Here is a 15,578-nt window from a genome sequence, read left to right as displayed (position 1 = left end):
CTGTACTTTCATGCAGAACATATCAAATGATAATTATTTTCTGTTTCTTAGATAATGTCTCTTCACATGTTCTCTCTTCACCATTGAACTGAAATGTTTAAAATAACAACAAATAAAACATTTGGAAAAGTGTGACACCTATGACTGAGAGGTCATTTCTTTTTAATTGTTTGGTTTTTATTATTGAATTATGGTTTGCATATGTGTTTACATTGTGTATGTGTATAGGGTGAATTCAGGTAAATTGGGCCAATTTTTCACATAAGCTCGTTTCTTTGAAATGCCTAGACTTATGGCTCCATAACTAATACATTTGAATAAACTAATAATAAATAACACTCAATCATTTCTACACCTCTGTGACTATGTTAAACCCATAAATCCTAAAACTCTGATGAGATAGTGAATTAACTGGCTAATAATCTGCAAATCTATTGTATAACTCTGATGCTTAATTGATATAATCTTTCAATCCTTGGGTTCCCAAGATGGCAAGTCATTCAAAATCATTAATTGATTCATAACTTGTGTTGTGATAAGGAACCATTCTATCTCTGTTTGCAGTTTTCCTCTTCTGAGTTAGACACGGTGACCCCTGAAGCTAAAAATCTGATTAAAAAGATGTTGACCATCAATCCTTTTAAACGCATAACAGCTAATGAGGGATCAAAATTGTCCCAAATCATTAAAATGACCCCATTGTCCTAAATTCAGCCTATATACCTGCACACACGCAATACATATGTACAAAAAGTAGAACTTGCAATAACAAAATAAACTATGATAGAGCAGAAAATCATGAAATAACAAAAAGTGAGATAAAATTTAAAATCAGAAAGCTAGTAAGCAGGCTGCAGAAACAGTAACAGATACAGAACACAACCACGTCAGGCCCACTATGATGTCATAATATCTGAGAGACTGTGACTGATTAGCAGGTTTAGAACCAAATAAGAAAAAAATAAAACGGAAACAACAGGGACTGGTGATGCCATAGTAACAGCTACAGCTAAAAAAAAAATCAAGGTCAAGAACAAATGGTCAAATGGTCAAACTGTAGAGGTGCTGTAGGCTATAAGTCAAACGACAGTGCCCAGCTGCAACAAACCCCTTGAGTTGAGAAACTGTTGAGTTAATTAAAATACCAAACTTTATACTATTATAGTATTCGGTCAATTGAATAAGAAGAAGCTTAAAGAAGACATTTGTGAATATGACCTACTAAACAACAAAAGAGAATCACACATTTGAACGTGAGTAGGGTACAACTGGGCTAAAGGTACCCCGGGGTAAAAGGCACTTTTGAATTGTATTTTCTCCCAAAACACACACAAAAAAAAAAAAAAAAAAAAAAAAAAAAAAAACGACCCCAGTACTTTCCTAAACTCCTGTTTGTCACTATACAGTGCAACAATGTCCTGATCCATGGTGTCTAAAGTTTGATTTTGAGGTAATTTTATCTCATATTTAATATTTTTCAAATGCTTTAAATTTATGTAGCTAATGAAAATCCCTGAAAATATCACATATCACACTTATTTATAATTTTTAGTTTTATTCAAGGTGCTTCAAACAAAAGTTTTTTAAATAACTGTCCAATAAGTGAAAAGATAGTATTTGTGGTAAAAATTAAAAAATCCCCCTGCTGCAGGGGCTAAAGGCCCCCCATAAAACACACTGTGGGGCGAATAGATTTGTTATAAAAAGTTCAAAAAATCCAATCAAAATAGAGATGAATTTGTTTATAAAATACTTGAGATGTTATGAAATGCTAAATGTGATTGAAATTAACAGACAATTGTTAACCCTTTTCTGAAGTGGTTATTACATGGTTATTACATAAGGTTATAACCATATTATTACCTTAATTTGTTACTCAAAAAAGCATCTTGCCATCTCAAAAGTATTTGCTTAAGCTGAAAAATTTTGCCCTATAACGTTTGTCCCTATATTTACACAATATCACTTTAACACCCCTGGGCACCTTTTCTTTTTGTAAAAAAATCTTAATAGAATTTTAATCAAAAAAACCTTCCGTTATTATTTCTATTCACACAAATTATGTTGCTCCATCTATATTCTATAAAAGGAAATGTATTTTTTCAATCTTGATACACTTTGTGACCAGAAAAAAACATTTTCCTTAAGGTGTGCCTTTAGCCCAATTGTACCCTATGTCTACAGCATTTGTGGCATATTTTTGATTATCAAAAATAAATAAAATATAAAATAAAATGATATATATATATATATATATATATATATATATATATATATATATATATATATATATATATATATATATATATATGCACTTACAATGAAAGTCAATGGGGCCGATTTTATGGAGGGTTTTAAAGGCAGAAATGTGAAGCTTATAATTTTATAAAAGCACTTGCATTAATTCTTCGGTTAAAACTTGTGTATTATTTGAGCTGTAAAGTTGTTTAAATTGTAATTTTTTTCAGTTGTTTTAAGGTTTACGGCGGTGGTCAGACCGGTGGCAGCCCCGGCCTGAATTGGGTGGGGGAGGAGTGTGACGAGGAGGAGGGCATGGCCGGGCTGTGCCGAATCAGCTGATCAGCGGGAGAGTGAGATAAAGGGGAGCCGGAGACGCCAGTTCGGGAGAGAGAGAGACGCACGCGGCCGCGTTGTGTGTGTGTGTGTCTGTGTTTGTTTATGTTTGTTTAAGTTGAGTTTTGCATCAACACTTTACTTTGACTGTTCAGCTAGTTCCCACCTCCTCCTTGCCCAACCTTATACTGTTATAGTCACGTACTTAATATTCATGAGAAAAGTTGATGTCCCCCTCCCAGCTCCCACCCCAAACTTATTTTATAGATCTTTCAGTTTTCGAAAGGATGTCATTGCGTGAATGTGACTCCATGCTGTAAAGATGAGCTTATCTAATTCCTGATCTGTAGTCTAGAGAGGAACATGTCTAAATTGCTCATCTCCTCACCTCTGGTTCACGGGCCCTCGGAGAGATGAACTTCGATTTAGAGAAGTGTGTTAGCACCATGGAGACTGTTTCTTCATTAACGTTTGTAATCTGAAAAGACACACGGCAAACCTAATTACCCCTCTCAACTGGGCGATACTCATCTATTGACATTCTGAACTCATTTCCCGGGGAAATTAAAATGGAAAGGGCACGCGAGAGATTGCATCCAGTTGTGGCCCCCGTGGTCCCGTCTGTGTTTCCCTGTCTTTAATTAAAATGATATTTAGACGATGGAGTTTTATGTTTGTTTAGTTAATAAAGCAAGTCTATTCTCTGTGGGAAGGAAACGGGGAATATAATAAAGCTGATTAGCATATGTTAGCATTTGTAATGTTTACTCTTTGTGTGAGAGAGTGGCTGGGGTCATTTTTATTCTTTGTGCTGAAAAATGTCTTTTTCATACGACTATGCTAAGATAAGAGCCCAGAATTAACGAACACAATAAGCTTTAAAGTAATATATTCCTTACTATTGCAAAGCAATCAAATGAATGCATAGTTTGGACCTTACCTGAGCATGAGCAGCATATTAAATCCCTCTTTACACAAATAATTATTTCTGGTGTGGGTGTTTATTAATGATTTTCAAACTAAACTATAAAGCCCAGACATCAACTGCAAAATGGTTCTATTTTCTAATTTGCATATTAAAACACTGTACTTAATATTTCAGCAGTATGGATACTGTGCACTGTAGGCCTATGCAAAATTTTGATATGCATTAAATACTATGGAATACCTTGCCAAAACTGTGCAGTACAAAAGAACAAACCGAACATCCAGGGGCGTCACTTTGTTTTAAAAAGTGGTGGGGACAGTTTGGCGTCACAAAGTGGCGAAACTCATGAATATTACATAGGTTATGTGCAGATAATGTCAAATAATCTTTACTGTTTTTAAAAAAGTCATTCTTGATCTCCAATAAATATTTCACATAATTAATTTGATAACTTGATCTATTCATATAACGTTGTCAGTACTGGGATTTTTTTAGTCAGTGGATAAATACATGGATCAGTAAACTCAAGCCTGAATGACTGATTGGTCTCATGGTAAAGTTTTCACCCCTAATGCAAAGAGTTCCGGGTTTTAATCCGTCCTAATATAACTTTTTATTTTAATAAACAAAGATTGCACCCGTACATCAGTGGGTGTATATTATCAGTGTGGACACATCTGTTTGCATTTTGCTTTGTGATTTAACTGGAAAGTAGCGCAAACTGCGCAACAGCAGAGTTAAAGCCCAGGTATACTTCGTTTTTGCACGTTCTGGATCGGATCGCAACCAGCCGATCGCGTTGCCTTTGTGAGTATAATTTTCTGACCGCGAGCGAACACGAACACGTTCGACGCATGCGCACTACAGCTGATTTGTGATACTCTTTTAGTACAGTAAATGGCCAGGGCATGCGCAGACGAGGACCGCATGCATGATTGAAGAAAATCTTGGCAGCACGTGGTCAGGCCCGCATGGTTGTGCTGATGACGCAATTTGCATCACACATACTGTGCGTGGAGTGATTAGCAATGCGGACGCGTGAAGTATACTTTGGCATTTAGGGCACTTACACACTAGAGAAAGCTCCGACAGAGTATTTGACGCATGGGACTGTGAGAGGTCCATTTAAAAGGAGTGTTCCACAGAGGGAAGAGGCGGTCCCGGATAGAGGTGGCTATTTAAAATATATCTTTTTGACAATGTACCAGTACACATTAAAACTCTTATTCAGACCCTTTCTCCACAATTACTATCTTTTTAGCCTGACAGAGAAAGATAATAGAGGACAGAGAATGAATACACCGCTTGTTAGTGTTTGTTCGTCATGTTTTTTTATTTCACCGTGCAGCTAGTCCCACCTCTCCGAGACTCTCATTGGTGAACGGATACCTACACCAGAGTGCGATGCAGCAAAAGTTGAAATCTTCTCAACTTTTGGTCGCATGAAGGAGCTTCACTATTGGAAACCCTTGCGTTTTCCCTCTCCGTCCTTACGACGCATCATCCCCTTTGAAATCAATGCATTTGCAGCGTTCTCTGACGCAGCGTTAACTCTAGTGTGTAGGCACCCTTAGTAGAGCATGCGTCTGGATGCACGAGAGAATATCGGCAGTCACTCAAAGTCACTACAGCGGCAACAAACACTCATTATAACTTTAAAAATAACAAACTCCAGCAGTGGATCGCCACTTATTATAACACACAAGAACAAAATGGAAACTCCTGCCCAAGAGCTGGAGATATTTCTTCTGCATTAGACACTTACCTGATGAAACCTATTTCAAAAAGTGATAGGGACATGTCCCACCCGTCCCATTCGTACATACTTTGTCTTTCTTCTTTGTCTCCCAAATGTTTTGACATTTTTTAACATAAAAAAATCTAATTTAAAAAGGCAAAATAAACATACACTTTTCATTTGATAACCACCACAAATTCACGGAACAATGAAAGCATACTGCTGTTTGAAAAGTGTATCATTGATAAATTATACGCATATGCATATTACCTAGTTTACTTAGCATACTGAAAATATGCACATTATTCAGTAGGTAGTACTGCATTCTGAACATCATCTAATTTCTTGTAAAATATGAATCACAACACTGCAGATTTATTTCAGAAAACAAAATATTTAATATTTAGATTTGTACATATTCAGAATGAATGGACTTCACATCTTGTACTCCTGCATGAGGCAGGAATGTGTATTTGAAACCTGATCCAGCTGTTCCTTCATTTCATTTTGGTGATTTCACTTTCTCCTGATGACCCAATCATGACCACTGCGTTGATTTATACGCTCACATCATGTGCATAGGGTGTACAGTATAATAATCACATTATGGCTGAAATGATTGTCAAAGTAACAACAGTAAGAAAATATAATAATGGTAGTAATGATATTCAGTATTGTTTTAAATCTTAGGCCTGGCATTTCTCATACCACTGCTGTTCTAGTGGTAATAAACAATGACATTTGAAGTTTAGGCCTGGTGTGATCAAGCCAAACAATCAGACTCCATACAAGATAAATGGATTAAAGAGATAGTACACCCTCAAATGAAAATCTGTAATCATTTAATCACACTTGTGTTGTTCCAAACCCGTATGACTTTCATTCTTCCATGGAACGACCATGAATGACATTATGCCTAACCTCCTTTGTGTTCCGAAGAAGAAAGAAAGTCATACAGGTTTGTAATAACACAAGGGTGAATAAATGTTAATAGAATTTATATTTTAGGGTGAATTATCACTTTAAATTTCATTCAGTCACTGATATAACAGGACAAGCAAACAGCAAGTAAATCTCTTTTGACAACAGCCTGCTGCTCGTCTCTCCCTTTTAACTGAGCAGTACAGACGTATTCAAGTTCCTTTAAATATCTGTATATTTTCAGAGATATGTCCAATGAGAGAGTCATAGAATTTCAGGTTTGAGATTGATGTACCACAAACACACACAATGTAAGTGAAGGATGAATAGTGCAGAACCATCCAAGTGTTTTCTAGTTTGCTTGCTTCTATGTGCCTCAGACAAAGCTTTGAATATCTTTCAAAGATTTGAAGCAAACTTGAACCAATTATAAGAGTTTCACAAGCACTCAAAATATCAACATGGTACTTTGAACGATTTTGCTTACCGGCGAACTGATAAAAACCTGTGCACCGTGACTCGTAGAAGTTGTTTCAGTTGGACAATCTGTTTTGGTGCTTGCAATTTTCACAAGTGCTTTCCAGTTTTGTTTGCAATGTGCATCAGACAGTTGAGGCCATCTGAGGCCGAGACTAAACGAATAAGTGCTATGCTTTGGTCATAATAAAGAGTCACTCCTCTTTTTGTCCATTATTTTCAACATCATCGCACCTCAGCTCCTTTCTCCCTTATTCTATTCGTTATACAAGTCATTGTTGATAACCTCCATCCCCATGTCGTCATGAGGGTCATAGCTGCTGGGCGAGATTAACCTGCGTTTCTTGCCGAAGGTGGAGAAGGAATTGTGGACGTCAAGCTCGCTGCGGTAAATGGGACGCAGCGTGCAGAAGCCGGAGGGTGTGCCGGGGATGTAGACGTTGTGCTGGTAATCGGGTGGAGGATGCGGGTGTACCTGCGCTGTGGGCTGCTGCTGCTGTTGCGAATGGCGGGTGGGGTTGTGTGTGGGGGTGTAATGAGGAGTCCACGCCCTCTGAGAAACACCTGCTGGAGAATGCATCTGGTACTCTGGTGAGAGAGAAACATAAATGAAAAATCTGTCATCATTTGCTCACCCTCATATTGTTCCAAATCTTTCATTGCACCTTTTTTTCCAAATATGAAAAAAAAAAAAAAAAGGCATTGCAAGTGAATGGTGACCAAGGCTGACATTCTGCTTAACATCATCTTTTAGAATGTCATTTTGGAATGACATGACCATGAGTAAATGACAGAATGTTCATTTTTGGCTGAACTATTCTTTTAAGTGCTAATTAATCTTTTCCAGTTTTTAAGAACATTGAGTATTTAAACCAGAAGAACAGCAGAACCAGACCTTTTTTCTTCTGCTGAAGATTTTTAGGAAAAAACAGTATGGACTGTTGGTCCATACTATGAACGTGAATTGTGGCCAGAATTTTGAAGCTCCAAAAAATCTCATAAAGGCAGCATAAAAGTAATCCATACATCTCCAGTGGTTTAATCCATGTCTTCAGAAGTGATGTGATAGGTGTGGTTTAGAAACAGATCAATATTTAATTTTTTTTACCATAAATCTCTAGTTTCACTTTCACTTTGAAAGTGAAAGTGGAGATTTATAGTTAAAGCGAAAGTGAAAGTGGAAGATTTATTTAAAAAAAAAAAAAGGGACATAAATATTGATCTGTTTCTCACCCACACCTATCATATCATTTCTGAAGACATGGATTTAACCACTGGAGTCTTATGGTTTACTTTTATGTGGTTTTTGGAGCTTCAAAGTTCTAGCCACCATTCACTTACATTGTAAGGACTTACAGAACTGAAATATTCTTCTAAAAATTTCCGTTTGTGTTCTGCAGAAGAAAGAAAGTCATACACATCTGGGATGGCATGAAGGTGAATAAATGATGAGAGAAATTGCATTATTGGGTGAACTGTCCCTTTAAAGTCAACATTAAATCTTAATGCAAGTTTCATAATGCAAGTTCCTGGACTTACTGTGCACAATTTATTAATGCACTTTATTTCAAATCATAATCTTTCATAAAAATGCAAATGTGAAAAACTCTTTTCAACTTTCCCCACTTTCCACAATTCAGTCAATGCCTAATAGATAAAATAAAGTCCTGCCCTAACTTTTTTCTTATTGCATATCCTGTTTCACTTGGAAATATGTCACATTACTGAAGTCAGATGTGTTGCGAATTGCATTTCCTATTCACTTTAAAGAGGATCAGCTGATGTGTGGAATGATGGTAGAAAGTACCTCTCGATCGGTTTCCCCAGGTCCAGTACTGTCCTGCAGCCACTGGAGTCATATAAGTCTCTGGTTCAGCCTGCATGGCCTTACGGATCAGAGTGCCATCCATGTTTAAAGAGTTACAGCTGCAAACAGACGATTAGGACAATAAGGACAACATGTTGATGCTACTCATGAGCAAGTGAAGGAATTAAATTCTTCATAAACATGCCATTAACTAACTTTAAGAAATAGCTCAAAAGAAAGTGAAAATTATGTCATCATTTACGCACCCTAATGTAGTTCCAAACCTATATTACATTATTTCTTCCAAAAGGAGATGTTAGGCAGAATGAAAGCCTCAGTCACCATTCACTTTCATTGTTCACAAACAAATATGCATTGAAAGTGAATAGTAACTGAGGTTATTATTCTGCCTAACATCTCATTTGTGTGTGTGTGTGTGTGTGTGTGTGTGTGTGTGTGTGTGTGTGTTTTCACCTTTTCACAGAGGAGGTTTGGTTTTTGGTGAGGGCCCAGTCAGTATTTGCTTGCTTCAGCTGCAACAGAAAATTATAATAAAATGACTTATTGACTGATTTTGGTATAACAAATATCTAAGATAAAATGTTCATAATATATATATATATACATACACACACACACACATACACACAAACATAACTTTTAAGAGTATAAAATTTCTTCATTTAAAAGGAATATTCCAGGTTCAATACAAGTTAAGCTCAATCGACAGCATTTGTGGCATAATGTTGAATACAACAAAAATGAATTTAGACTCATTTAGACTTTTCTTTAAAAAAGCAATAATCTGTGTTACAGTGAGGCACTTACAATGGAAGTGAATGGGGCCGATTTTGGAGGGAAATGTGAATTTTATAATTTTATAAAAGCACTTAAACTTACTATAAATTAAGTTTTAGATATAAATGGCTTTTGGATTTAAGCTTTTTTTAATTTGTTATTATTGGATATAACTCTACACAGATGCGGTTAGTAAGAGATTTCATCACAGTAAAATCATGTTAACACACATATTGTTTACGTCTTGTGTCTATACTTTTGAAACAGTGAGTAGTTTAACATTTATGGATTGGCCTCATTCACTTCCATTGTAAGTGTCTCACTGGAACACAGATTTTTGCTTTTTTTTCCCTGTGGTTATCAACATTATGCAACAAATGCTGTCGATTGAGCTTAATTTGTATTGAACCTGGAATATTCCTTTAACTGAAGTACAACAATCTGTTTAGCATTTTACAGTTTTCTTTACATACATATATATTTTGCATTTTTCTCTAAAAGTGCTCTTTAACTTATAGACTTAAACACTTTTCTATCTATATTTTCTGTCTTCGGAGCTTGCATAAATTACACTTCAGTGTAATTCTAATTACTGCTGCATGCTGTATTGTTGTGCATTTGATAAAGGTAGACTTTTACGTTAAAGGGATAGTTCACCCAAAAATGAAAATTCTCTCATAATTTACTCACCCTCATGCCATCCCAGAAGTATATGACTTTCTTTCCTCTGCAGAACACAAATTAAGATTTTTAGAAGAATATGTCAGCTCTGTAGGTCCATACAATGCAAGTGAATGGGTACCAAAATTTTGGAGCTCCAAAATGCACATAAAGGCAGCACAAAAGTATTCCATAAGACTCCAGTGGTTTAATCCATGTCGTCAGAAGCGATATGATAGGTGTAGGTGAGAAACAGATCAATATTTAAGTCCATTTTTACCATAAATTCTTCTCCCTGCCCAGTAGATATGCATGAAGAACGCAAATTGCCAAAAACAAAAGAATGTGAAAGTGAAAGTGGAGATTTACAGTAAAAAATTACTGAAATATTGATCTGTTTCTCACCCACATCTATCATATCGCATCTGAAGATATAGATTTAACCACTGGATTACTTTTATGCTGCCTTTATGTGCTTTTTTAGACCTTCAAAATGTTGGTACCTATTCACTTGCATTGTGACACCTACAGAGCTGAAATATTCTTCTAAAAATCTTAATTTGTGTTCTTCAGAAGAAAGAAAGTCATATACATCTGGGATGGCATGAGGGTGTGTAAATGATGAGAGAATTTTCATATTTGGGTGAACTATCCCTTTAATGATAATATTTCTGAAGATTACAAGACTTTTGACTGCCTCCTTGTGGCCGATAGCGTGAATGACACGTAATTTCTATGGAGCTGCTGTGCCTTGAGCAATGACTCCAGTGTCACGGTCTTCTCTTTCATCCTCTGAGACGTGGCGGGGGTGGTGGAGGAGGAGGATGGGGGTGTTATTTATTCCATGTCAAAGAGAGAGAGAAAGTATGGATTCCACGCTCTATAAATTCGCTTAGAGACGTATAAAAGGAGAGCGCCGTGTAAGCTTATTATTTGAACCGTTCTTCAAAATACCTTCCGCAGATAATTAGATCACCAACACACGATTTTAATCTTCAAAGGAAACCGCAGCAGGCAAATTAATTTCGAAAACGCATTGAACTGTCCGCCGCAATTTAATTTAATTTCTTGTTTTATTTTTGAAACCACCGTGCATTTGCGTTTTCCACTACATGGAGTGATATTATAAATAACTTTTTTTTTTTTTCAAGCTTTAACATATTCCCCGAAGAAATCCTCTTTAACATCTCCTCAATGGCTCTTTTTCCCCCCCACAGCAAGTGACTGAACATAAGAGCTCCACGTCTCTTTGAGCTCTTTTTAAATAGCCATAAAGAGAATTTGTCCCTGTGCTTTTTTTTAATGCGTTGCCCAGTAGGAGACCAATCAGAGGTGTATAAAATATGTTTTCATGAATATTCTATTTGAGACCTGAAGGTCACGGAGACTCTGAAAATGGCAGGTTGTAATTCCCCCAATGGGCGAGCTTTTTCAGATTTTACGTGAAGCTTGTGAAGTTCAGTGACCCAAGACAAGGTGACACTTCGCTCTCCAATAAGTCACCCTGACTATTGAACAACAGCTGAAGCAAGCACGTTCCGTTTCCACCTAGTGGATATCAGCAGAATCTCTCCCCCTCACACACACATACATAGACACACAGTCTCTTCCTCGCGTTCCTGTTCTCATTCCATGGGGGCAAAGTGGCCGAATCTACAGGCGCGACACGTCTCCATCGGCTCCCTAATGCTTCTATTCCCAGCCCCATTATGGACGAAACCAGTCCTCGTCCCTGTGCCATTGTGTATTGGGTAATTAGCTTGCTCTCTCTCTCTCTCTCTGTGTGTGTGTGTGTGTGTGTGTGTGCGCGCGCCCTTGATATACAGTTGACAAAGGTTGTCTGTGCCTACATGCAATGGAAAGGAATAAGAGTCCTAAAAAAGCTTTAATACAGTATTTTAAGTTAATGCAAGTGCATTACACAATGCATAATATGCTTTTTGTATTCACATCTAAAAAATAATCCCGTTTAGAGAGATTTTTTTATATGAAGAACAAAAAAGGTAGGATTGAAGAGAGAGAGAGAGAGAGAGAGAGAGAGAGAGAGAGAGAGAGAGAGAGAGTGATAAAAGACGCGCATTGTTCTCGATTTCTCTGGAAGATGTTGCTGCTGTCTCGAGACGTTCGTTCACTCTCAATCAAGGTCATTGATTAACTTCAATGGTTCGAAATAATTCACAAAATATTTAGTGCCCCCGATGTATTCTAGGTATTTATAACTAATCGATATATATTGTAAGTTCATCTATTTCACCAATAATAGACGGTTTTTCGCACAAATGATGCCCTTTAGGAAATTACTGAATAATATCCCATACAAAAATCTGATATAAAATATATGATATAGATATAGTTGATAGCATTTTTGAGCATTTTGAAATCCCACTATATGTTACATATATGAAAACTGCCATTCTTAGGCTACATTGTGTATTATGTTGCATATATTTACAAGTATGTGACCTTTTTATTTCGGTGAAATCCACGTATTTAAGTATAATCCAGACAAACTCAGTTAACAAGGTCTTGTGAAATAAAGCGAAAAGGGAGAGGAATATAATAATTAAGAACTATATTTTACCTCATTCGGCGTAGTCGCTCCGTTGTTCACGGATGAGCAGCGGCTCTGTGAGCTCAGCGCCAGGTTATCCGTTCCCCTCGCCGCGTTATTCCTCGGTGTACCGGGACTGCAAGGCTTGAGAAACATAAAGTCGCTCTTTGCAGATTCGGGCGTTAAACACACTTTGTAGCAGTAAGCTTGAGAGAGATTTCCAGGATTGCTGTTTACCTCCGCGCAGTTCGTGGGCACTTTCGCGCCGCTGGAGATCTGCAGGTTGACGTTGGACTTTTTGAACACCTCGGCGGACGGCTCCGGTTCAAAGCTGCAGCAAGTGGCGCCGAGCGAGGAGAGTGCATAACCGCTGAGAGAGTCGCGGTCCTTGTAGCATTTCACGGCCGCCAGAACGATGATAGCTACGAGGAAGATGAGCGAGACGGTGCTTAGTGACACAATTAAATAGAGCGCGAGGTTAGAAGGGGGTTGGTGGCTGAGCGAGAGGTCACCGAAATCGGACAGCGACTCCGGCACGCTGTCCACCACCGACAAAATGATGGACACGGTGGCCGAGAGCGGCGGCTGCCCGTTGTCCTTGACGAGTATGACAAGTCTTTGCCTAATGGCATCTTTGTCCACGAAACGTCGGATCGTCCTGATCTCGCCGGTGTACAGAGCGACGCTGAACAGTCCGGGATCCGTCGCCTGAAGCACCTGAAATGAGAGGCGAGAGTTTTGCCCCGCGTCCGCGTCTAGCGCAGTGATTTTTGCCACGAGGTACCCAGCGTCCACCGACCTGGGCACCATGTCAGTGGCTATGGTGCCGTTTTTCGGTAGCGGGGACAGGATGACCGGTGCGTTATCATTCTGATCCAAAACAAAAACATTGACAGTCACGTTGCTGCTGAGCGGCGGGAAACCGGCATCCTGAGCCTGTACGCGGATCTGAAAGTTCCGGAGCTGCTCGTAATCGAAAGAGCGCAGCGCGTAGATGTTGCCGTTATCGGAGTTAATGGATACATAAGTGGACACGGGCATGCCCTGGATCTGACCCTCCAGAATGGAGTAGGACAAATACGCGTTTTGAGTAGAGTCCGGATCGAATGCGGTCACCGAGCAAATGGATGCGCCCGGGGCGTTATTCTCGGTCACATATACAGTGTATGAGGGCTGAATGAAGCGCGGTGGGTTGTCATTAATGTCAGACACTTGAACCAGAATCGTCTTCCTGGTGGACAGCGGCGGCGAGCCCAGATCTCGCGCCGTGAGTGTGATGTTGTACTCCGAGACGGACTCTCTGTCCAGAAACTCGCTCGTTACAAGTGTGTAATAGTTTCTAAAAGAGGAGTGCAGCTGAAACGGCACGTTCCCGGGAATCTGGCAATCCACAGCCCCGTTTTCACCCGAGTCGCGGTCCATTACGCTGATCACGGCTATCACCGTGCCCGGTGGAGCGTCCTCCTGAACAGGTGTTGACACAGAGGTTAATATGACCTCGGGCGCATTGTCGTTCACGTCCAGAATATCGATCAGTACTTTACAGTGCACGGCCACGGCGGAGGGACCCTTGTCTTTCGCCTGTACGTAGAGCTCGTACACGCTGGCCTTTTCGTAGTCCACTATACCCTTCACCCTAATCTCACCCGAGTGAGAGTCCACGTTGAACAGCTCCCGCACCTTCAGAGGCGCGTGCCCGCTGAACGAATAGGTAATCTCACCGTTTACGCCCTCGTCCAGGTCCGTAGCGTTCAGTTTGAGCACGAGCGTGCCTCTCGGTGCGTTCTCCACCAAGCTGACCCGGTATACGGAGCGGTCGAACACCGGTACGTTATCGTTGGCATCCAGCACAGTGACCGTAATCTGAGCGGTGCCCGAGCGCAAAGGAGAGCCGCCGTCCACGGCCGTGAGCACCATCTCGTGCGTCTTCTGCTGCTCTCGGTCTAACGGCGACTGCAGCACAAGTTCAGCGAATTTGCTTCCGTCGTTACGCGTTTGAATGTCCAGCACGAAGTGTTGATTTGCGCTCAGCAGGTAGGAGCGGAGAGAGTTCGAGCCCACATCCAGGTCCTGGGCGCTCTCCAGGGGGAACCGGGAGCCCGGCGCAGCAGACTCCGTGACCTCCAGATTAAACTCGCTCCACGGGAAACTGGGCGCGTTATCATTCACGTCCAAAATTTCAACCTCTACCCGGTACAGTTCCAAAGGGTTTTCAATTACGACTTGTAAGTGCAAGAAACAAACGGGACTTTGTTCACACAGTTCCTCGCGATCAATCTTCTCATTCACGAACAAAATTCCGTTTTCCAAATTCACCTCTAAATATTGTTTTCTTTCCCCGGACACAATCCGGAATCTCCTTGAAGACAATTTGGCCACGTCCAAGCCCAAGTCCTCGGCGATATTTCCAACAAAAGCCCCGTGCTCCAACTCCTCTGGAATGGAATACCGAATCTGCGCCAAAACCCGGTCCAGGGCGCACGCACACAGGAGCAGACACACAACCTGCCCTGCCAACGTCCATCGCCTCTTCGGAAGCCTCCGGTCCATTTTCTCCAAAACAGATACTGTCAGCTGCTTTTAGTAAGCAAATTCATGTTCAGTTGCAAAAGCTTTAAACATGTTAAAAGAACAACATTATCTCACAAAACGGAATGAAAGTTATTTAAAATGCTAAATGTGTTTTAAAAGTGAGTGAAAATCCACTGCAAACTTGGAGTCTCTGTGTTGTGAGCTTTGCGCGCAGTTCAGGCGGTGTGTGAGCAGTGGAGATGAGCGCTTTGATTTTCCAGTGTGTTAGACGCTTTGAGAAGTATGTGAGACAGGGAGGGAGGTGGTGTGTGTGTGTGTGTGTGTGTGTGTGTGTGTGGTAGGGAGGCATCGTATTGGCGGATGGCGATATGAGAGCAGGGGGCAAAATTACTATACCAACACGTTTAACTCGTGAGCTGCCGGACGTATACCGAAAAACTAAGACCGGTAATAACGATCCGAATTAATGCGAGCACTGCAATTTCCGTTTCTCTAATAAAATACCGGCTCTTAATTTGTTATTCAAAGACACAGATGACCTTTTTCTAGAAGCGCCACGCAAAGAAAATTCCCCCCAAAAAATCTAAATTCC

At 39.8% G+C, this 15,578-nt stretch overlaps 1 protein-coding gene across 1 annotated transcript; it reads right to left on the bottom strand.

Annotated features, from left to right (window-relative positions):
* Positions 1-5,623: 5,623 nt before the first annotated feature.
* On the bottom strand, positions 5,624-15,199 carry si:ch73-233f7.1 (uncharacterized protein LOC100537710 homolog). Its single transcript, XM_051650082.1, has 4 exons — positions 12,485-15,199; positions 8,920-8,978; positions 8,446-8,564; positions 5,624-7,226 (listed from the first exon to the last, which is right to left on the bottom strand). Exons 1-4 carry the CDS (start codon positions 15,002-15,004, stop codon positions 6,895-6,897), a joined length of 3,030 nt encoding a protein of 1,009 aa, XP_051506042.1. The 5' UTR covers positions 15,005-15,199; the 3' UTR covers positions 5,624-6,894.
* Between the last annotated feature and the right edge of the window lie 379 nt (positions 15,200-15,578).

Source organism: Myxocyprinus asiaticus, chromosome 22, assembly GCF_019703515.2.
Source record: "Myxocyprinus asiaticus isolate MX2 ecotype Aquarium Trade chromosome 22, UBuf_Myxa_2, whole genome shotgun sequence".
In the NCBI taxonomy this organism is placed as follows: domain Eukaryota; kingdom Metazoa; phylum Chordata; class Actinopteri; order Cypriniformes; family Catostomidae; genus Myxocyprinus; species Myxocyprinus asiaticus.
The sequence above is the reverse complement of the archived record's forward strand: the minus strand, read 5'-3'. Positions and strand labels throughout refer to the sequence as shown.

Bases quoted from the DNA above. Each gene is read 5' to 3' on its own strand.
- si:ch73-233f7.1 (XM_051650082.1), bottom strand. From the start codon at position 15,004: ATGGACCGGAGGCTTCCGAAGAGGCGATGGACGTTGGCAGGGCAGGTT. The intron at 8,565-8,919 runs GTGAAAACACAC...GTCTGTTTGCAG, and splicing joins CAAACCTCCTCTGTGAAAAG to CTGTAACTCTTTAAACATGG. The intron at 7,227-8,445 runs GTACTTTCTACC...CTCTCTCACCAG, and splicing joins CTGGGGAAACCGATCGAGAG to AGTACCAGATGCATTCTCCA.